Source organism: Salvelinus alpinus, chromosome 36 (assembly GCF_045679555.1).
Source record: "Salvelinus alpinus chromosome 36, SLU_Salpinus.1, whole genome shotgun sequence".
NCBI classification, from domain to species: domain Eukaryota; kingdom Metazoa; phylum Chordata; class Actinopteri; order Salmoniformes; family Salmonidae; genus Salvelinus; species Salvelinus alpinus.
The window spans coordinates 16,536,223-16,559,506 of record NC_092121.1 but is presented as its reverse complement, the minus strand read 5'-3'; the positions used below and the strand labels follow the sequence as shown (position 1 = coordinate 16,559,506).

Sequence of the window (23,284 nt, the reverse complement as noted above, 5' to 3'; positions counted from 1 at the left end):
GTGTGCTCTTACATTGAGGCGGAGCTAGTTAATCTGCCTGTATATTGTTTATTGTGGCAGTACCATTTCACCAAGTTAAATTCCTGTACATGTAAATGTGTTAGGAAAATAAAGGTGAATACTAATGTTTATCAACATAGCTTGGATATGACAGAGATTGTCGACCCCAACTCAATGCGGATGGTTACCCGATCAAGAGAACGGAATTAGACTCTAAAGGGCACAAAGTTCAATAATTAACTGGCCAATGAGACTTGAGGAAGTGTGGCCCAGAGTCGGAGTTTGTGGACAACATGTGTCCAAGGAGGTCATTAGAGCGGAATGAAATATTCAGAAAACATCCTCCTGGTAACAACAGACAGCATACTTCCTGTTTTACCAACACTGACAACCCAGCAGGGAGCCCAACAACCAAGCAGGCCGCCTCTCAACCAAGCACTGCAGCCACCAGCCATTTGATTGTGTACGTATCAGCAGCTACTGTATAACACAATACAGTCAAGGGCAACAGAACGACAAAAGGAAAAATAAATTAGTCTGCTTTAGCTAGAGGCATCTGATGAGTTTATGGAAATTAAAAGTTTTATGTAAATCACAGCCGACTGCAAGGCCTCGCATACAACCACAAGGCGGGCGAAGGAACGCAATACTGCATTTAAATGAGCAGAGAATAATAAACATGTAACAACCCAGTAGCCTGTACCACCTTGTTGACGCAAGGTCAAATAGTGTTTTAGAAAAGACATGGCGGAGGTTTAGGAACCTCTCACAGTAATATCGCTGATAGGCCATATCAGTTATAACTTATGCCTTTCTTCATTTCAGCAACACAACTTTAAAAGGTTGAGTACAAAGGAAGGAGTGACAGAGTGGCTGGTAAGACAATCACTGGCTGGAGAAGGGCTACTCTAGTATGGTTGTGTGTAGCAACGTTCCTCGTGTAACACACTGACATCCTATGGTGAAGAAGGGTAACTTCAACAGTACCATCTGAAACAGTAGTCGTCATTGTATTACACAAATGCTGAAAATAGGAAGCGCTTTATTGTTCAGTTTCAATAAAATGGGAAACATTTCTGTCACTTCCCTTAAAAAAGAAAGAACAATGGTATTGAAAGAAAGAAGAGGATGATGATGGTTTGCAAGACATCTCCATATGCATTTATTCATTCAGCAGATGCTCATATAGCAGATGTTCCACTTCCAGAGCAATCTTAATGTCACAAATTATAGATAAGGATTAAAAAATGTACATGTATATTTTAATAATATATTCCAGTGCTTTGAATGCAAGTACTAGAAGGTGCTCACAGGTAGGAACTCCACTGTTCCACCACATGGCATTAAGGATAGGCTATCCTGGTTCCATACAGTTCATAACAGTTCTCTCATCCCCTTGGGTAGGGTTAAGTCCTCATTGGCAGGTGTTGGTACAGCACTGGTTTTTCTTTAAGGCAACAGGGCAGAAGTCAACAGTATCAGAAGTCAGTTAGATCCTAAATGGGATCTCCATGTTGCAAAACTCAAACTCCTTCTCCTCCTATTGGCTGGATGCTACCTTGATACGGTGGAGCTGGACTGTGATTGGCTAGAGGTGGTGGTGGCGGCACTCAGCTGGGAGAAGCCACTGTGACTGGACTCCAGACTGGTCATAGAGCCCCTGGACAGACAGGCAGATAGACACACAGACAATAGATTAAATATCCATCGAACACCTTTTCTTAGAGCACTGCTTCCCTAAGAATCTTTATAAACACCCGCATAAATGAGCACAAATACATTTTCCCCACTGCCTAAAAAAAACAAGCTAGCCTAAAACATTTACTCACTGACATGCAGCAGCCCTACACACTAAGCATCACTATAACAATACACTGCGTTATACAGTATAGTGAATGGTGACTGACCTGAAGTCTTCGGAGCCCAGCACCTCAGTGTAGAACATGACCTTACACTTGTGGGAGGAGACCTGCAGGGAGGCCAGCACGTCGTCCACCCGGGGCAGACTGGAGGTAGAGCAGGCCGGGGAGCAGTGGAACCGCCATTGGAGGATGTAGAACCCGGGCCACCGCGTCACATGGGAGCCCTGGGGAGAGGAGGAGGGGACAGGTGAGGTGGAGGGTCAGAGGCCGTGTTTCCATTCAAATGCAGGCAATAGCTAATAGCACATTCAATATCTAAATGACAGACTTTATGTAATAGAAACCCATTTGAATTCCCTCACATGTAGGCAAATACTTATGAAGGTGTGCCCACTGCCCACTGCCGATTGACACCACATGGAAGTGACTGCAATGATTATTGAGCTACGCAAGGAGGAGGAATGATAGCCTACAAATTGAACGTCAGCTCCTTGCATGTCTCCCTCTGTCCCTCTGGCTACTGGACCAGGCATTAGATTAGAAGAGGGAAGCTAAATTCCCCTCCTTGGTGGACTTGTATGACATCTCTGTAAATGGTCTTTTAGAGAGATTCATCTAGCAAAACGTAATAAAATACTTGAATATTTATCCTCTGTATTCACACAGCTTTGTCTGTTAGACTCACTGGCACGGGAAACTTTGCGGGACGGTACCAGTGGATAAAATGTTGCAAGTTTGCTAGTGAGAGTGTGAACTAAAGACAGACAGCCGGAGTAGAGAAACCGGGCAGAAACATGTTTTTTGGGGGGCTCCCGATTGGCACAGCAATCTAAGGCACTGCATCTCAGTGCTAGAGGCGTCACTATAGACCCTGGTTCGTTTCCAGGCTATTTCACAACCGGCCGTGATTGGGAGTCCCATAGGGCGGCGTACAATTGGTCCAGCGTCGTCCGGGTTTGGCCGGGGTAGGCCGTCATTGTAAAATAATGTTCTTGACTGACTTGCCTAGTTAAATAAAGATTAAAATAATGTATACAAATAAAAAGTAGTACATGTTATCACGAGCACATATATTCGGAAACGTTCAGAAACACAGCCAATTGAACAGACCCACTTACACAAATCCAAATGAGGTACTACCATTCATCAGACCCACCTGTACCAGCTGTGGATGTGACGGTGCCTGTTTCAGTCTCTTACCTGAACACTCTCTCCCTCCTTGCAGGTGAGTGCTGTCTCCACCATACTGTAGTCTTGCCCCAGAATCCAGAATCTGTCAATCAGCTGCATGTTGTTGGTGGCTGGCGACACGATGCTGCCGTGGGCCCCCTGGACGTCCCTCTTGGGGGGCTGGGGCGCCCTCCTGGAGTGGTAGATGTTGAAGATGACGTCCCCTTTACACACGTCAAAGTCCCAGGTGATCACAGAAGAGGGCTCGGAGATTTCAATCAGCAGCTGGAACAGGATCAGTAGTGAGTGAACACAGTAGGACAAAACTACAGACAAATGATCATTATGGGTTTTTACAGCTTTTTGCTGTAACGTTGTATTTCTCCACTAGGGGGAGCAACCTAACCCACTGTTTAAGCACAGTCAACTGAGCAGCTGGAAAACACATACTGTAGTTACTGTTCAGATCAGGTTACCTCATGTGGGGCCCCCTTGAAGACACTGGCAGTCTTGTAGATGGTGTCTGTCCACAGCCGCAGCTCCTCACTTTCCAGCGCCTCTGCTGTCCTGTACAGAGATTTGGGGACCATACCTCCTTCAGGGATCTCACACTGGATATGACATGACAGAGGACACAAGAGACAGAGACACAATCAGCCCCCAGTTCTATCAGCACACACAGCTAGGAAAATGTCTAATAAGATGACCGAAAGTTAACTATATTATGTACAAGCAGCATTAGTCAATATGAATTCATATGCATGTAGAAAGGTACTGTATACAAAAGCAAGATGAGACTCCAGTCTGCCAGACAGACTCACCAGGCAGTCTCCTCCCAGGAAGTCAGGGATGACCTCTCTATCAATGTAGTCCACCAGACCTCCAGGCCCCTGGTAGTCATTCGCAGCATACACCAGGAACTTCTTCCTTGTGTTCTCGTCAATGAATGGACTGACCTGAGAACAGAGCACAGACACTCAGGGTCAAAGGTCGTCTCATATGTTTGCTCTGCACATGCAATTGAATAAAACTGAACGTGATCAAGTTGGAGAGAAAGAGAGAGAAAGCACTGTACAATGTAATGTACACTACAATGTGTGATGTTAAATGCTCTCACCAGGGTCCAGAGCACAGGGAAGACCCGTGGAGCCCTCAGTATGAGCAGACATCCCAGGGTCTCTGGGTAGTTAGCCTCCACCACCTCTATGATCCTCAGCAGGGCTTTAACCCCCGGACGCCACAGGTGACGCATGTTTAACCCCTCCAGGTCCACCAGGCACGTCCAGCAGCTGACAGATAGAGACAGGAGGGTTATAGGACATACTGTATTCAGGGATGAGAGACATAAGAGGAGTGAGTGTGAAATGGTAGCTACCTGATGGGTCGGCCAAAGACTCTGGTGTTCTCTTCACAACGCCTCAGACCTTCCTCGTTGATGGACAGGACCTGAGGGAGAGTGAAGAGGTGAGAGGTTAGGGGAAGGGAGAGCATTTGCATATAGTATGTGTTTATGTATTTGTGTGTGTGTTTATACCGAGCATCTGGATGTGTGTGTGTGTGTGTGTGTCATACTCACTTGTCTCAGAAGGGACTCCTCGCCCAAGGCGCGTACTAAACCCTTGGTATCCATTTGACCGAGTCGCAGAATATACAGAGGGCGTCCATCTATAGACAGACATGGACACAAACACATGACCTCACTGTTAAAGCTACAGAGGATCAGTAATGATCATGACATTAAACAGACGCAGACAGTATTCAGCTAAATCAATAGAGAAACTGAGTCAGATTGTGTTGACCATAATCACATCTACAGTATATCCATTTACAACTCACATTAAAGTCATTCATGTAAATATAGGCGTTTTACGACCAGCTGTATTGACTTTTAGGTGGGGGTTATTGTTATTATGGTTACTATAGGCCACTTCCTGGTCTGAGGACCTAGATGTCCGATTGGCTATCAGCTAAGTGGAGATAATTGGTCATTTCCTCTGCCCAGAGGTTTCTGACACATGCCAGATCTTACAATGCCTGGACAGGTATTTTACGTCTCTGCTAACCACATCATATGCTATAGCAATCTGTCAGTTGATGACACAGTAGGAGAACGCGACCAACAGCTACCCGTCTGACTCATGCCCACAGACTGGGAGATTTCCCTTGACACATAGTAGGCAGGTTTCCATTGACCCAGGTTTATACAAATATAAAAACATTGTGGCAGTGAAATGGAAACTGCAGCTGTAGGATAAACATTCTAAAGATCAACAACACTGTATCATCTGTTTGACAGGGGTGGATTTTTATTTTGTCCAACATTCTTTATTGCGACAAATGATAGAAACGGTGCTTTCGAATAAATAAATGATTGCCCACTCATTTTGACGGTACGTGGGTCATGTGACGTCATCATGTAACTATAAAGCTCCACTCCACACATTTCATTCTAAATGCCTACTGCTTGCTAAATCAAAATGTTCAACTATACAAATAATGTTTCTTTGCAGGACAAGTATTGTCCTGACTTTCAAGAATGCCTGTATTGCTTTGCCTTGCTTTTCTGGTTGTTTCACCATCCAACTACTTCTGAGCTAGAGGAGTGCACGTTTCACCATCCAACTACTTCTGAGCTAGAGGAGTGCACGTTTCACCATGGCACAGTCCGTGGCATACATCGGCACATGAGAAATGTTTGTCATTTCTTGCATTCTATGCATGCTGACTTTCGCAAGCTACCTGAGACATGAAACGGATCGGTGGGAGTGGGCATACAGGCTTATTAATGCACAATTTTCCAAAATGGATAATGAAAACACTTCAATCACTTAAATTTGTGTTCAACACTAGGTTTGTGCAAAGAAATCGTATATATATTTTTTTAGGTGTGACGTCATTACGTCCAGCTGTTTTTATGGACACAAAACAGTTCAACAGAAATGCACCATAGCAGGCAATTGTTCCAACAATTTCTTATGCAAAATGTCAAAAAAATTAACTACAAATAATCACTGGACAAGTTCATGGAAACATAGCTAGTGATGTCACTTCCAGAGAAGCAACCAGACATTACAGTTAGTCATTACCAATACATATAAGAGCTGGGACACATTCACTAGAAACCAAACGGAAGAAAACACTGTGAAACTGGTGGTGCAGTACTTCCTGAATTTCTGCCCGTTGAACACAACCCTGCAGTTAAAACCCTATCCTGCTCCGAGAGGTACCTACCTCTGTCGTGGTGGTGCCAGCCCCCGGTGTAGTAGTCGTGTAGCAGCTGAGGTCTCTCCCAGGAGTCCAGCAGGAAGTCCACCTGGTGCTGCTTCCTCCAGGAGAGCGACTGACACAGGATCTCCCGGGCCTTCTCCAGGTTAAAGTCCCGGGCCCGCAGGAAACGCAGCACGTGCTGGTCCTTAGGGATCTAGGGGAGGGAGAGGAGATTGTGTTTATTCAGATGTTGTGGTGTGTGTGAGTCGGATGTGAGTTTTACTTACATCTATGTTCTTTAGATTAAAGTTTTGCTCTTGTTTGCAGCTATTTGAGTCAGAGTTTGAGTGTTAGGTGCATTCATACACGTGTCCAACCTTGCCCTTGTGGGTCTCCTGCAGCCACTGGCGTAGTCTTATAAGACAGCTCTCCTGCAGCGGCGTCAGGTGTCCTAGGTAACGCCTGATGTAGTCTGCATCCAACTTGTCTGCAATCGAAACAGACACAGTCAATTCACACACATACCCAACTGCATACCCACAGTCTACCAGCCCAATGCAGCCCAATGTTTGTTTGCTTTCAGTCAGTGGAATGGGATTGGGACTTCAGCCGTGACAGATCCTTCAGATTGTGTGTGTTTATTACTGTGTTGATTCTGACTCGGAACACTGACCATCTGGGGAGCCAGCCGGTAGATCTGTGGGGCTGGCAGTGGGGGTCTCTTTGGCAGTGGGCACAGGGATGGCATCGGCAGGGGCACTGGTGAGTGGCAGCTGGAGCCTGGCAGTGGGTGGGGGGGCCTGAGGGGGGCTCCAGCGGGGGACGTGGGTCACCCCCTCGTCCTCCAACTCCTTCAGGTAATACTCTATGATCTCTTTGCCCTGGAGGAAAGAGCACATGACTGCATAAGGACAGTACAGGTAGCTAGTGTAATGAGCAAACACTGTGGGTAAATAGTGCAGGTTTGTTTACACACGCGCCTGGCCGCATACGAGCACACCCCATTGTGTAACAAAACTGAGCAGGATATATGGCCCAACGGGCAAATGTGAGAAGATCCTGGTTAACACACTCAGTTTACACAGATCTGCCAGACTGGATCACATAAGGCCTGGAAATAGACAGCGCAAGCATGCTCATGTAACACTGGGTCTATATGGGGGAGCAGCATGCTGGATGATGATGATGGTGGTATATCCTATAGCCTCATCCATCCTCCACACTGACATGTATACTGTACTCACATGCTCACAGACTGACACATGAACACACCTTTTTAATACTGTTGGCATATTGCTTCATGGCTAGCTTCTCGGCCGCGTTCTCAAAGCCAAAGAAGGACTTGATGTCCAGACTGGCTGTCTGCTCGAAACACGTCCACTCCTCATTCTCTGGGTGAACCTGTGGAGGAAGCACAACTCATCACAAAACAGACGCCAAATGGATGAACCCTTTACACTGGTGGGAATTGGGCCTATATGGATAGGGCGAAATTTAAATGTTTCTTACAGAAGAAACATGAAAAGCATATGCGTAAGCATGGTAGCAATTGAAAGGGAACAGTTTGGAGAATATGGGAAAAATTTTAGGCCACAAACATTACACTGATGATTTTACATATACTATATTTTTCGGCACATTTGTTGATCAAATCTGAATACTCTGGATACATTCAGTAACATGATGAGATTATTCCTGGAAAATGTGGGTAGGTGCAACATAAGAGAAAAAAAGTGACAAGGGTTTGAGTGAGAGGACTAACTGGCGTCTCCAAGCAGCCACACACCTCTCCACAGTGTGCAGTTCCTACGTAACTTCCATGCACTTAAGACTCAAATAACAGTCCTCAACTATGAGGTGCTTTATTTTGGCTCTCTTGTAGTTGTTATGTAAGGAACACAACCCTGCATTCCTACCATCACAATTACTGTTGTTGTTTACACAATCCAAAAAGGGCCCATTATAAATCACAATCTGGGTCAGATGGGCATCGACTGAAAGCTTGATCTATTGCCACCATGACAAGCTAAGTTATAAAATAGGATTTTACAGTGTCAGGCTTTCACAGGGTAATTCAAAGAAACCGATGGTCATTTTGGTGCATAGAAAGGAGTCACGCATGCATTAACCTACACGTTCCACTGAGATGTTTCATCACAACAGACAAACATCTTCTCATTCTGTTCAGAACAACCAGGGTATGATGCCATGTCATCTGGTAACTGTACATCAGACATAGTGATCATAAAGACTGACACTGTATATTACATGAGTTGTATGATATGGAAATGTGATGTGCACATTTGGACTCACGGGTGTTTGGCTTGTATGACATCAAAGCGGTATTTATTACCATCTTCAACGTCTCATCCTTAAAAATACATAGAGTCCTCTTAATTTACAGCATTTTCCTCACTCAGGCAACTAAAAATTTGCACAAGTTGTCCAATTAGCAGGAGGGAATGGGGAAACTTCCTGTCGCGTGGTGTGCTCAAGTTCAAAACCCATTCTGAGCTGTGAAGTTCAGAGCCTGAGCTCTGATGTCATTAATAGGCGCTTATCAGTCCCCAAAGCTGGCTTTTTCAACTTATATATGGGTACAAGTGTAAAGGGCTACAAACCCTGTTGCAGTGATAGAGTATGGCTGCGTTTACACAGGCAGCTCAATTCTAATATATTATAATCACTAATAGCCTTCACACATTTAAGAAAATAAAGAGCGTCAAACACACACAACTACTATATGTTGCCAGTCTTTTGACCAATCAGATCAGCTCTGAAAAAGATCTCATGTGCAAAGACCTGATATGATTGGTCAAAAGACCAATGAGTTTAAAAAGATCAGAATTAGGCTGCCTGTGTAAAACACAGCCCATGTAACCAATGATTATTATAGTTGTGGAGCACACCGTGTAGTTGCAGATCTCATGGACGATGACTCTGTTGGAGAAGGTCTCGTTGACGACCTCGATGTGCAGCGCCCTCTCCCTGCGGTCCAGAGTGTTCTTATGGATGAAATACAGGTAGTCCACACCAGCCATCTAGACACACACAGTAGACCACAGTCAATCAACTCTGGACTACACTAACACAACATCAACACAACGTCCCTACCAGGATACTCAGGTCTGAGGGGAAATAATCACTAATAACCTTCACATTAGAAAATAAGAGAATCAAACAGACACTGTTATACATTGCTAGCTTGAGTAGCTTCACTGCTCAAGAGAAAAGTTAAAGGTGAAGGTTTAAAGGTAAGATACCCTTTTGAACAGCCGGGGGGCGTCTGCCTCCACCTTACAGCGCCTCTCAATGAACACAGTGGCCCCGTCATCACTGTGCTCCTCCTTCACCACCTCACTGTCCACAAAGATGGGGATCAGGGGGCAGTTTGGAAACCTCCGCACATAGGCCTAATGGGAGAGAGGGAGGAAGAAAATATGCAATATTACTCACATAATGAAAACAAAACGCAATCCATGACATAACAGTGAAAGTATTTTCTGGGTTATAATCACTTTGATCAAAAAAAGGCCCGTTACTGTTTTTGATTCCATGGCGAAGCAGAGGTGGGGAGAGCGCATCAAGGTCAAATAAATTGCATTACAAGCTGCTGTTCTATCACACCTGCAATTACGTCCGACAGAAAAACAGTCTGCGTTGTTTGCAGAAAGGTCTTCGTTGTTGTAATATTGCAAACGGACGTGGCAGTTTCACCATTAAGGATTCCAGCTGTAAGTGCTCATCAGCAGTCATCTGGCAAGGACAGATCCCGAAGGAACCGGGGGGGGGGGCTGGGTCTTTTATACAAAAATGGCTGTAGAGTCTGAATGGTTTGAGCTACAAACTATTAAAAGCTATACATGACAAGCGGAGACTCTGAGACTTTGCCCTATGACTCTCACAAGCTGCACAAGTGTCGTTAGAAGGTAACGGGTTCTTCTACATAGCAGATCCCAGTACATTTATTTTATGTAACCTTTATTTAACTAGGCAAGTCAGTTAAGAACAATTTCTTATTTACAATGACGGCCTACCCCGGCCAAACCCGGACGACGCTGGGCCAATTGTGCGCCACCCTATGGGACTCCCAATCACGGCCGAATGTGATACAGCCTGGAATCGAACCAGGGTCTGTAGTGACGCCTCCAGCACTGAGATGCAGTGCCTTAGACCGCTGCGCCACCCAGTGTATACATAGTGTCTATAAAACTGTAATAAGCTCACAGTGTTGCTGTCCAACTCCAAACAGTTGTCAGTGACTTGTTGGATATTAATTTCAGTGCGCAAACAATTTCTGTACGTACAGCATTCGTATAAATTAATTTTCAGGTTTTTGTTTTGGCGGACCTTATTGTCCCCAAAGATAAAATTGGGACTTTGGATCGGTCTCTGTCCAGCCGTCTGCACGTACGTTAGACACACGCGATCTCGACAGCACTGGCCCGATGTTGACCAAACTAGTTGAATGATGCGGCATTTACAATGCATCTTTCGTGGGGGACAACATGTTTACTGTTGCTTTGTTATTGACATTTGTCAATAAAACTCATGAACGCAACAGTTTATTTAAAATTGTTTAGTGTTCTACTTGTATCCCTGGTTGTCCTGAAAAGAAAGTGGTAAAACACTTGACTGTGAGGTTAAATATAAGGGCTGGACAAGCAGATAAATGAAAGTCAGATTAACGAAAAGCTGATCAAGCTGATCAAAAAAGGTCAATCTGCTGACACACACATAAAACACCCACCCTTTTCAGAGTCACTATCTAGGTTTCCATCCAATTGGCGACAGATTTTCATGCAATTATTAGAATAGAACATTTCCCACCAGTGGTGTTTCCACCAAACTGACTTGTTGCGGATACAAACCAGTGTGTGATGACATGATGCACACAAAATGTATTTTTTTGCTTAAGTTTTAATGTACCAAATAAAAATCTAAAGTTCCATGGGTTTCCATGGCATTTTCTACTCTGACTATAGTTTTGTCACAAAAACTGTTGTATTAAATAGAAAATGTTCCTACTCTGGTCTTGGCACATGCACTCTAGCCAACAGCTCACAGTTACAGTGAGGGTAGTCTACATGATGAGTTTACTATGGATAAGACCGAGAATATTTATATTTGTCAAAAGGCAGTCAAGCATCGATCATGTCACCAGAATAAGACCCTCAATATTTATTGGAGGAGCATCAAGTTATTCACTGTGCACTTTCACCACCCTGTGAAGTTCATAACTTATTTAATTTGTAGCCTAATAAACTGCATGGTTTCCGAGTCGTAGTGGGAGGACCACATACCATAACATGGCGTGACTCCAATATGATGGTTATTTTATAAATATTTACGCATTAAGGAATTTCCAACGCCATGTCTCGCATAATTAATTTTACCGATACAAAAAGATCTCAACGAACAAATGATCTGGAGGCATTTATAAAATTGGGCCGGTACTTCCTGTTTCCATCACAACGTGGTTAATGACAGTGCAACAGTGCAAGTCTTTATGGATCAAACAAAGCTGGTGTGCAGTCTGATCGATAGAACGACGAGGCACGAAGATCATCGGTGAATATTGATTAAATAACCTGACAGAAGGATATACAGTTGACTACTGTTACACAACCAAGATATGTAACTACTATCTTTCAATGCTTGGGAACATAAGATACGGAGTCCATTTCCTTCTTCCCCATTACCAAGCCAAAACACTAAAGTAGTATATAGGCTTCAGTGCATAAACCAAGAAGCTTACAGTTAGATAGTTGGGTGCATTGTCCATCGTCTCTAACAGTGCCTGCATTCAGAAAACCAAACTGCCTCAGACGTTCTGAGCCTACATGCATATTCTAAATATTTAGGCCCAAATCTTGCTTCAGGATAGATAAAACATATCCATTATTTTGTGTCTGGATTTTGTGTTATTAGCTAACGATACTGGCTTCCTGTTAAGGCTAGGGCTGATTTCAAGGTTTTACTGGTAACCTACAATGCATTACATGGACTTGCTCCTACCCATTTGGTCCTGATGTACATACCTAGACGTACGCTACATTCACAAGACAGAGGCCTCCTTATTGTTCATAGAAGTTCTAAGCAAAAAGCTGGAGGCAGGGCTTTCTCCTATAGAGCTCAATTTTTATGGAACGGTCTACCGATCCATGTGAGAGACACAGACTCGGTTTCAACCTTTAAGTCTTTACTGAACACTCATCTCTTCAGTAGGTCCTATGATTGAGTATAGTCTGGCTCAGGGGTGAGAAGGTGAACGGCAAGGCACTGGAGTGGCGAACCACCGTTGCGGTCTCTGCCTGGCTGGCTCCCCTCTCTCCAATGGGATTCTCTGCTTCTATTGCGGGGGCTGAGTCACTGGCTTGCTCGTCTCTCTCTCCCATGCCGTCCCTAGGTGGGGTGCATAGTGCCAGGCTTTTCCCCACTCTACCCTACTTGAGTGGGTTGAGTTACTAACGTGATCTTCCTGTCCGGATTTGCGCCCCCTCAGGCACGGGCGGTGGGGGAGATCTTTGTGGGCTATACTGTGCCTTGTCTCAGGGTAGTAAGTTAGTGGTCTGTTGATATACCTTTGGTGGTGTGGGGGTTGTGCTTTGACAAAGTGGGTGGGGTTATATCCTGCCTGGTTGGACCTGTCCGGCGGTAACTTTGGACGGGGCCAGTGTCCCCTGACCCCCCCCCCCCCGTCTCAGTCTCCAGTATCTATGCTGCAATAGTCTATATGCCAGGAAGCTAGGGTCAGTCTGTCCTATCTGATGTACTATGTGATCTTAGCTATGATCCCTCTAAAGCCCCCCCCCTCCCCAAAATCAACCACACCTCAAAACAAGACATGGAATCAACAGCAAGCTGAAATTAGCCATTTATAATTCCCCACATGGCAGTTTGTCATTCTTGCTAACAAATCTGGCCATCCAGAATCACAACAACACGCTGACTTCTGCCCCATGGAAGCGCGCACATAGTTTTCGTGACGTTGTCAGCTAACCCATCTACGGAACCCTGACCTGTTCACCAGACGTGCTATCTTGTCGTGCTGCTGATCCAGTTTCTGCTGCTCTGCCTGCGGCTATGGAACCCTGACCTTTTCACTGGTCATGCTACCTTGAACCGGACCTGCTGTTTTCACCCTCTCTCTCCAGCACCGGCCACCCCTCAGAGCCTGGTTCCTCTCTAGGTTTCTTCCTAGGTTCCAGCCTAGGAAGAGGACTGCTGTCGTCAGTGATAAGCGGTAAACCAACACACCAGGTTTGGTGGGATGATGGTATCAGGACAGGAATGATACTGTAATGGCTGTCAGTGGGCCAAACCAAGGATCAGTCACTGGGACGGTCAGTCAGAGGACAGAGGAAGCCTCTAGTCTGGCTAGGCCCTCTATCTAGTGTGAACTGCTGTCATTAGAACAGCCTTTTTACAGCCAGGCAGCCCCGCAACCTTTAAATCAACTGACAATCTTTGAAGTGCCTTTGAATCACGCTGACAGTGTGTGAATGGAAGTATAACAAAAAACATTCCCAGAAATTTAACAGATGTTGCCGAGACTAGAACTGAGATAAGAACTCCTGGGGGTCAAAGGTTGGGTTTTTTGGTATTTGGTGAAGCAGAGCCACGGCTGCAGTTAGAGAAAGAACAGAGCACCTGACTTCCACTGTAATCAGGTTGCGTAACACAGGACACTTACAAAATAAACAATGTCAGTGTTTTTAACGAGCTAAGCTATTGTTCAGTAATGACCTTTTCCAGCACTGACCTTCTTATTATACAATGTAACTTGCTTCTGGCTTAATAGATAACCCCAAAGAACAGGAAGTGGCACAGCGTCTCAAACAGAGCAGAAACAAGGTAAACAGATGCCGAGCCAAGAGCTTAAATTCAAGAGTTTAGAAAATAAAAGTGGATATAAATCATAAGATATACTGATTGCATTTTAATGGATTTTGGGCCAAGCTATTCACCGTAAAACACTGAGGCTGTGCACTGAACAGATGTGGGGGTTGATATGATATAAACAACCCTTCACACAGCGTGTTTTGTCTGAGTCAATCAACTTCCCCCGGATGGAGCAGTCCTATCAGCCCTAACAGGGCAGACCAGCGGTAGGCCAGGCAGCAGACGGGACCAAGCACAGCGAGGGGAGGCCTTATGACACCCAGGGCCTAGTTCAGAGAGCAGCCAGTCAACCACAGCTAAGCAGGAAGTCACAGTGGGAGCAGCAGACACAGACAGTACTGTACAACTAGGCCCAGGGGAGAGACGAGAGAAGAAATTATATGGGAGGAGGAGCGGCGACTGGAGTACTGCTTGTTCTGTGTCACAAGCCAGAATGCACCCCATATCAGAATGAGAGGACTAGCACATCTAAAATAGATAACCTTCCCAGGCAGCCACACCAAGGCATGCTCTTAAACATAAAACCCATACAGCATGATGGGGCCTCTGACAGATGATCCTGAGACAGACAGCTGGTGGTGTGGTGAGAGAGAGGCAGACTATGGGAGGCGCATAGAACTGCATAGAGCCATGGCTACATGGAACTCTTTTCCACATCAGGTAACTGGAGGTAACTGATGCAAGCAGTAGAATCAGATATTTAAAAACAGATAGAAATACACCTTATGGATCAGCGTGGACTGAAGAGACACACAGGCACATGATAAGACACGCTCGTACACATGGATTTTGTGTTGTAGATATGTGGTAGTAGAGTAGTGGCCTGAGGGAACACACATGTGTGGTGAAAAGTGTTATGAAATGTAATGTCATGTAATATTTTAAATAGTATATAATATTTTAAATAGTATATAACTGCCTTAATGTTGCTGGACCCCAGGAAGAGTAATGGGGATACTTAATATAAATATCATGGTTAAACAGATTGTGTTTTGGGCCTGACTTCCCCTCCAGTTAGGATCTGACTGTTAGAACACTGTGCCCCAACCACCCCCACTCTGTCTGAAGCCCTGCGATCTGATCTCTTCACTGAACTGGGATTAGAAGACTGCTGACTTCCTGCCAAGACACGATATATATATATATATAAATAAATAAAAATGTATATATATATATATATTTTATTTTTATTTTTTTTATTTATATATATATATATACACACACAACCGTTCAAAAGTTTGGGGTCACTTAGAAATGTAATTGTTTTTGAAAGAAAAGCAAAAAAAATGTTTTATTAAATAGTGCCCGCAAAACACCAGTCTCAACGTCAACAGTGGAGACGACTCCGGGATGCTGGCTTTCTAGGCAGAGTTACTCTGTCCAGTGTCTGTGTTCTTTTGCCCATCTTAATCTTTTCTTTTTATTGGCCAGTCTGAGATATGTATTTTTCTTTGCAACTCTGCCTAGAAGGCCAGCATCCCGGAGTCGCCTCTTCACTGTTAACGTTGAGACTGGTGTTTTTCGGGTACTATTTAATGAAGCTGCCAGTTGAGGACTTGTGAGGCATCTGTTTCTCAAACTAGATACTCTAATGTACTTGTCCTCTTGCTCAGTTGTGCACCGGGGCCTCTCACTCCTCTTTCTATTCCGGTTAGAGACAGTTTGCGCTGTTCTGTGAAGGGCGTAGTACACAGCATTGTACGAGATCTTCAGTTTCTTGCCAATTTCTCGCATGGAATAGCCGTCCTTTCTCAGAACAAGAATAAACTGATGAGTTTCAGAAGAAAGTTATTTGTTTCTGGCCATTTTGAGCCTGTAATCGAACCCACAAATGCTGATGCTTCCGTTAGTTAACTAGTCTAAAGAAGGCCAGTTGTGTTGCTTCTTTAAATCAGAACGACAGTTTTCTGCTGTGCTAACATAATTGCAAAAGGGTTTTCTAATGATCAATTAGCCTTTTAAAATGATAAACTTGGATTAGCTAACACAACGTACGCCTATGTAGATATTCAATTTTTTTTTAATATATATATTTTTTTTTAAATCAGCCGTTTCCAGCTACAATAGTTATTTACAACATTAACAATGTCTACACTGTATTTCTGATCAATTTGATGTTATTTTAAAATGGACAAAAAAAAAGTGCTTTTCTTTCAAAAACAAGGACATTTCTAAGTGACTCCAAACTTTTGAACAGTAGTGTATATATGTATGTTTGTATGTATGTATGTATGTATGTATGTATGCATGTATGTATATGACATTATGGATTGGTGTATTTCCTATGACTTTCGCAACCATCTGCAGAACTACTACTGTATCAGTACATCTATGCAGTGGTGATCGGTGACTGAAATCAACAATGATGTATATTACAGCAGGGCAAGTGGAAAAGCTAATATATGGTATTGCATTTAACAGAGAGCATCGCTTTAGTCAAGGTGCCTGCAAAAATACTAAAGGCAAAAAGTTAACAATTAAACCGTACTCTTACAGTTTCATACTCAATAACAAATCTGATAGTGTGTTATCTGCTACCATAACTAATTAGGTTGGGTGAACAGAAATACTGCAGACTGTGTTTCCAAAACAAAAAGGTGGATACACAATGATCTCACCAACAAAACACGAGAACATGACATAATACAGGGCCCAGGGACACTGTAATACAGTGTATAGAGATATATTGTATGAGATAGGTTTCTATGCAGCCAAACCACACTTTGTTCCTGCAGCACAAAACACTGGCAGTCTGACTGCCTGGGCATCTGGGCCCAATTTGCACATGAGCAATGCAAACCGCTCACAAACATCCCACACTACCCACCCACACATATATGCATAGAAAAAGCAGCAGCCTAAACACACAAATGTACATAACTTACCGCCATTATCAGCTCAAAGGGGTGTTTGTAGACCCTTACAGGTGACTGGTATTGTTGCACCATGGCTGTAGCTCAACCTCTGGAGCTCTGCCCTGAAATGTACAATAGACAAACCCTAGTGTTAGTTAGAGATCACTTGACACAGCACTGAAGAACTGTAACTAACAAAACATCCTCTGCACATCATAAGTTTACATCATCATACAGCAAAGGTCAAAGGAATGGGATTTGTAAAGACAACAAAGACAAATGCCGCATCATCAGCTCTAAAACCAACTGGACAGCTGGCCTGATGCAAAACGCTTGATTGCCCTCAATTGCAAAGGCACTATTCTTTAGGTCATAAACTGTAATAGCTGATTGATCGGTTAACATGCTGAGATCAACGGTAATCACAGGATGATGACCATAATGATACAATAGGCTATTGAGCCAGACCAAAATCATTTACCTAGCTGGGATTTGAGAAAAGTGGCATCTATCATCTGGGCTAAGCCTACAGACTCACAGTGGCATTGTGTTATTTTCTTATTTGTAATGACGTTAGTCCATTTTAAACTTGGACTTCAAAATAAAGTGGCTTTGATGGTATAGCTTTCTAGTTACAAAAACAAAAAATGTACAAGAGTACATTAGCTACATTATCACACTTTCAGGAAATTCGCTTGTGCAATGACACGTTATTTCCACTAATTGAGTACATGAATAATTGTATTATAGATCATAACTATTACAATCCACAACACTAGCTTGCCTGTTTCTCGATACGTAAGCGGCAAGTTATTTATGTCTCTTGACAACTTCATTTTGATTACAGTCAAATCAGCCAAAAAAAATATTTAGATGGTCGACATTTTCAGAACGAATTCTACTCCCTCAGACATTAGCGAAATGACTAGGCCTTAACGCCGAAAAATGTACCTAAAACTTACCAGATCGATGACTTTCGGAGATAAGTCAAGTGAAGTTTGTCAGTAGACGATCTACTTATATTAAATCCATGGTACGCTCCAACAAATACGTAAATCAACCAACTTTCTGAGACGGGTTTGATGTTGAATCCACCGCAAGCGGCCGGCGTAGCTAACTCCGCCTCTTTTGACTACGTCACATAATTGTATAACATATTGTCATGGAGCGATGTGTTTTTCAAGTGAGGATAGACATTACTGGGAATAAGCTATGGTAACATTGTTGAAACAATCGACAGTAAAATCAAAGGTTGCAACATTGTATATGCTGTCATGAATGAATGAAAGCATCATAGTAGCCTATCCTAAAAAATACATGTGTTTGTATGGAAATATACAGATGTTAATCAATATAATTTCACCTTTTGATGTATTTTGTTTTTAATTAGTTACAGTTACAGTAATAGTAAAATAATAGTGACTCAAATATGTTCAAAGGTAACTTGATCAAGGGAATATACTGTGTGAACTGGTTACATTTTAAGAAAACGGTCTGTAGATGGCGCTAGAGATTCACTATTAACACTGCATCAAGACAGTATAGCTGTTTCCAGTAACTTGTCCAGTGATTTTTTGTCAACATTTAAAAAGTTTGCATAGAAAATACACTGAATAAAAATATGAACAGCAACGTGTAAAGTGTTTTTTCCATGTTTCATGAGCTGATATAAAAGATCCCAGAAATGTTCCATACAAACAAAAATATGATTTCTCTCCAATTTTGTGCACAAATGTGTTTACATCCCTGTTAGTGAGCATTTCTCATTTGCCATAATCCATCCACCTTACACGTGTGGCATATCAAGAAGCTGATTAAACAGCATGATCATTATACAGGGGCACCTTGTGCTGAGGACAATAAAAGGCCACTCTAAAATGTGCAGTTTTGGCACACAACACATTGCCACAGATGTCTCAAGTTTTGAGGGACCGTGCAATTTGCATGCTGACTGCAGGAATGTCCACCAGAGCTGTTGCGAACACAGTGCCACGTGGTTGCGGTGGGGCTATAGTATTGGCAGGAATAAGCTATGGACAACAAACACAATTGCACTTTATCGATGGCAATTTCAATGCACAGAGATACCCTGACAAGATCCTGAGGCGGTACAGGAGGTACAGTGACGTTGCGTAATTCAGAGCAGGTGGGGCAGTTATTTTGACATTAATACACGTCACATATCAGTTTGCAAACAACGTAAAAAAAAACTAATTGAGTTTACAAAGCCGCATACAAATATGGTTTATTTTTTGCTTTCTTGAGTAAGGCAGCTCCAAAATGCAGGTGTTTCAGCCTAGCTCAGTGCTTTCTGTGATGGAGGGGCAGCCAGCAGAATATATGGAGGGTACGGGTTGGTAATGTTCTCTAGTTGCGCCGTGATTGGCTCAGTGTTCTGGCACTCATGGGGACACTACGTCACCACAAAATCTACAGGTAGAGCTCGAAAATTCAAGCCCATTGGGTGCTGCCATAGACTTACATTAGAAGTGCACATCCAAGAAGGCTCAAGGTCATTGGCCATAGATAAAATTACGTCAAATCAAGTTATATCTACCGTAGCTTTGATTGGGTTGATCATGTCATACTTTCAAAAGCTAGCAAGCTAGACAAGCAGGCATCATCGTGCATCATGTTGGAAATCTACTGGCAGTGGTGTAAAGTACTTAAGTAAAAATATTATAAAGTACTACGTAAGTCGTTTTTTTGCGTATCTGTACTTTACTATTTATATTTTTGACAACTTTTACTTTTACTTTACTAAAGAAAATAATGTACTTTTTACTCCATACATTTTCCCTGGCACCCTAAGGTACTCATAACATTTTGAATGCTTAGAAGGACAGAAAATTGTTCAATTCACACACTTATCAAGAGAACATCCCTGGTCATCCCTACTGCCTCTGATCTGGCAGACTCACTAAACACAAATAATTTTGAATTGTCATCCAACTCAGAATTCCAAGTTGGAATTTCTGGCCTCTTTCTAGAGCCCACAAGAAGGACCGCCACGCCATCTTCCTGTTCAGGTGAGCACAGCACAACAAGGTGAGTCCAAAATATATTGTATGCTGCTGCATAAATTAAGGAATATGCCAAGGAGAAAGTAATACTAAGTGTATGTTGTGTAGTAAGCTGTTAATAGCTCATGTGTCCCACCCTAATAATTTGATCCCTTCCCTCCCTCATAACCTACCCTGCTGTTCTGACTTGATGGTGCACATGTAGCCTGTTTTAGAGAAATGTAATCATTGAATATTGTAAGAACCTTCATTGTCTGCTTATATGCCCCCTTTATTTATTCCACGGTTCTGACTTGGTAAGTGCTATTGCCACATAAACCAGTTCTTATCTCTGCAGCTGTGTTCTTCCCATAATCTATGCCAAGTTAAGAAGGAAAGAAAATAAAGAAAATAAACCTAACAAAATACAAAATATCACTTTTGGGTCAATCGTCAGTGATATCAACGAAAACTATTGTTACTCTTTAGAGAAAGACAGTACAGAGGTCTTCATAGTCTAGGTACATTAACTAAGCATACAGATACGGTAAAGATGCCTCTAGCAGTTCTCAATGAACGAGGTTCTCAATGGACATAGCCAGTAAGTGAATGTATTGTCATGAAACAATTGAATTAATAACTGAAGAAAATATTAAATAATAATATAGGTTACATGTTTTGTGACTGGTCGAAAGGTAGATACTAGGGTTTAGTATTGTATTTTGTGTACTGTAGGCTGTCCAATAGGTTTCCATTGACCCAGCAACAAAACAACATTGCGATATAGGATAATTTTTCTAAAGATCGACAACATTTTTATCCGTTCGACAGGGGTGAATTTTTCTTTTGTTGAACTTTCTTTATTGCGAAAAATTATGATGGAAACTGTGTTTTTCAAATAAATGATGATTGTGAATCATTTTGAAGGTACGTGAGGCACGTGGTGATCACGTAACTGTAAGATCCACTCCACATGTAATTATAAATGCCTACTGCTTGCAAATTAATTTACAACTATAAGAATTGTGTTTCTTTGCAGGACAAGGATTGTCCTGACTTTCAATAATGCCTGAAGTGCTTCGTCTTGTTTTACTGGTTGGCTGGCAAGTTTCACCATCCAATTATTTCTGATCTTCAGGAGTGCACCTTGGCATGGACCATGGCGATATGCTGGCACATGAGAATTATTAGAATATAACAAATATTAGTCAATTATTGCATTCTATCCATGGTGGTTTTCGCAGGCTACCTGAGCAGTGGCGATTTTTATGTACATCTTGGTGGGGGGAAAAATACACTGCTCAAAAAAATAAAGGGAACACTTAAACAATACAATGTAACTCCAAGTCAATCACACTTCTGTGAAATCAAACTGTCCACTTAGGAAGCAACACTGATTGACAATAAATTTCACATGCTGTTGTGCAAATGGAATAGACAAAAGGTGGAAATTATAGGCAATTAGCAAGACACCCCCAATAAAGGAGTGGTTCTGCAGGTGGTGACCACAGACCACTTCTCAGTTCCTATTCTTCCTGGCAGATGTTTTGGTCACTTTTGAATGCTGGCGGTGCTTTCACTCTAGTGGTAGCATGAGACGGAGTCTACAACCCACACAAGTGGCTCAGGTAGTGCAGCTCATCCAGGATGGCACATCAATGCGAGCTGTGGCAAGAAGGTTTGCTGTGTCTGTCAGCGTAGTGTCCAGAGCATGGAGGCGCTACCAGGAGACAGGCCAGTACATCAGGAGACGTGGAGGAGGCCGTAGGAGGGCAACAACCCAGCAGCAGGACCGCTACCTCCGCCTTTGTGCAAGGAGGAGCAGGTGGAGCACTGCCAGAGCCCTGCAAAATGACCTCCAGCAGGCCACAAATGTGCATGTGTCTGCTCAAACGGTCAGAAACAGACTCCATGAGGGTGGTATGAGGGCCCGACGTCCACAGGTGAGGGTTGTGCTTCCAGCCCAACACCGTGCAGGACGTTTGGCATTTGCCAGAGAACACCAAGATTGGCAAATTCGCCACTGGCGCCCTGTGCTCTTCACAGATGAAAGCAGGTTCACACGCACATGTGACAGACGTGACAGAGTCTGGAGACGCCGTGGAGAACGTTCTGCTGCCTGCAACATCCTCCAGCATGACTGGTTTGGCGGTGGGTCAGTCATGGTGTGGGGTGGCATTTCTTTGGGGGGCCGCACAGCCCTCCATGTGCTCGCCAGAGGTAGCCTGACTGCCATTAGGTACCGAGATGAGATCCTCAGACCCCTTGTGAGACCATATGCTGGTGCGGCTGGCCCTGGGTTCCTCCTAATGCAAGACAATGCTAGACCTCATGTGGCTGGAGTGTGTCAGCAGTTCCTGCAAGAGGAAGGCATTGATGCTATGGACTGGCCCGCCCGTTCCCCAGACCTGAATCCAATTGAGCACGTCTGGGACATCATGTCTCGCTCCATCCACCAACGCCACGTTGCACCACAGACTTTCTCCATTTATAGAGAATTTGTCTTACCGTGGACTGATGAACATCAAGGCTCTTAGAGATACTTTTGTAACCCTTTCCAGCTTTATGCAAGTCAACAATTCTTAATCTTAGGTCTTCTGAAATCTATTTTGTTCGAGGCATGGTTCACATCAGGCAATGCTTCTTGTGAATAGCAAACTCAAATTTTGTGTGTTTTTTATAGGGCAAGGCAGCTCTAACCAACATCTCCAATCTCGTCTCATTGATTGGACTCCAGGTTAGCCGACTCCTGACTCCAATTAGCTTTTGGAGAAGTCATTAGCCTAGGGGTTCACATACTTTTTCCAACCTACACTGTGAATGTTTAAATTATGTATTCAATATAGACAAGAAAAATAAAATGATTTATTAGTTTATGTTTGTCTATTGTGACTTAGATTAAGATCAGATCAAATTTGATGACCAATTTATGCAGAAATCCAGGTAATTTTCCAAAGGGTTCACATCCTTTTTTGATTAAGATATGAATGAACGAGCTATGACGGACGTAGTCAATAACTATTTGTTCAGCACTTTTGAAATGTACAGTTTATATCTCTTAGTGAGGGTAGAGAGAAATACACTTAAAACCTCTGATTTCTGTGTCTTTTCTTTTGCCAAATACACTGACTTAACAGCCTCAAAGATGACATAGGTCAATAGTTCATTGCATACCATTCATTTTGAGATGATCAGGGTTCCTCATCCAGAAATGATCTACCAATGATATCCCGCCTAGCAACCAACCTTATCCAATAATTTGTAAATTAAATAAAAGCCTGGC

The 23,284-nt window shown here is 43.2% G+C and overlaps 1 protein-coding gene across 1 annotated transcript; it reads right to left on the bottom strand.

Annotated features, from left to right (window-relative positions):
- Positions 1-1,024: 1,024 nt before the first annotated feature.
- Positions 1,025-18,121, bottom strand: LOC139564986 (SEC14-like protein 1). Its single transcript, XM_071384949.1, has 17 exons — positions 17,962-18,121; positions 17,030-17,121; positions 9,503-9,652; positions 9,149-9,280; positions 7,512-7,640; positions 6,913-7,120; positions 6,617-6,726; positions 6,264-6,453; positions 4,609-4,697; positions 4,408-4,478; positions 4,150-4,321; positions 3,854-3,988; positions 3,509-3,643; positions 3,063-3,317; positions 1,908-2,086; positions 1,559-1,660; positions 1,025-1,447 (listed from the first exon to the last, which is right to left on the bottom strand). Exons 2-17 carry the CDS (start codon positions 17,090-17,092, stop codon positions 1,375-1,377), a joined length of 2,193 nt encoding a protein of 730 aa, XP_071241050.1. The 5' UTR covers positions 17,093-17,121; positions 17,962-18,121; the 3' UTR covers positions 1,025-1,374.
- Positions 18,122-23,284: the final 5,163 nt, after the last annotated feature.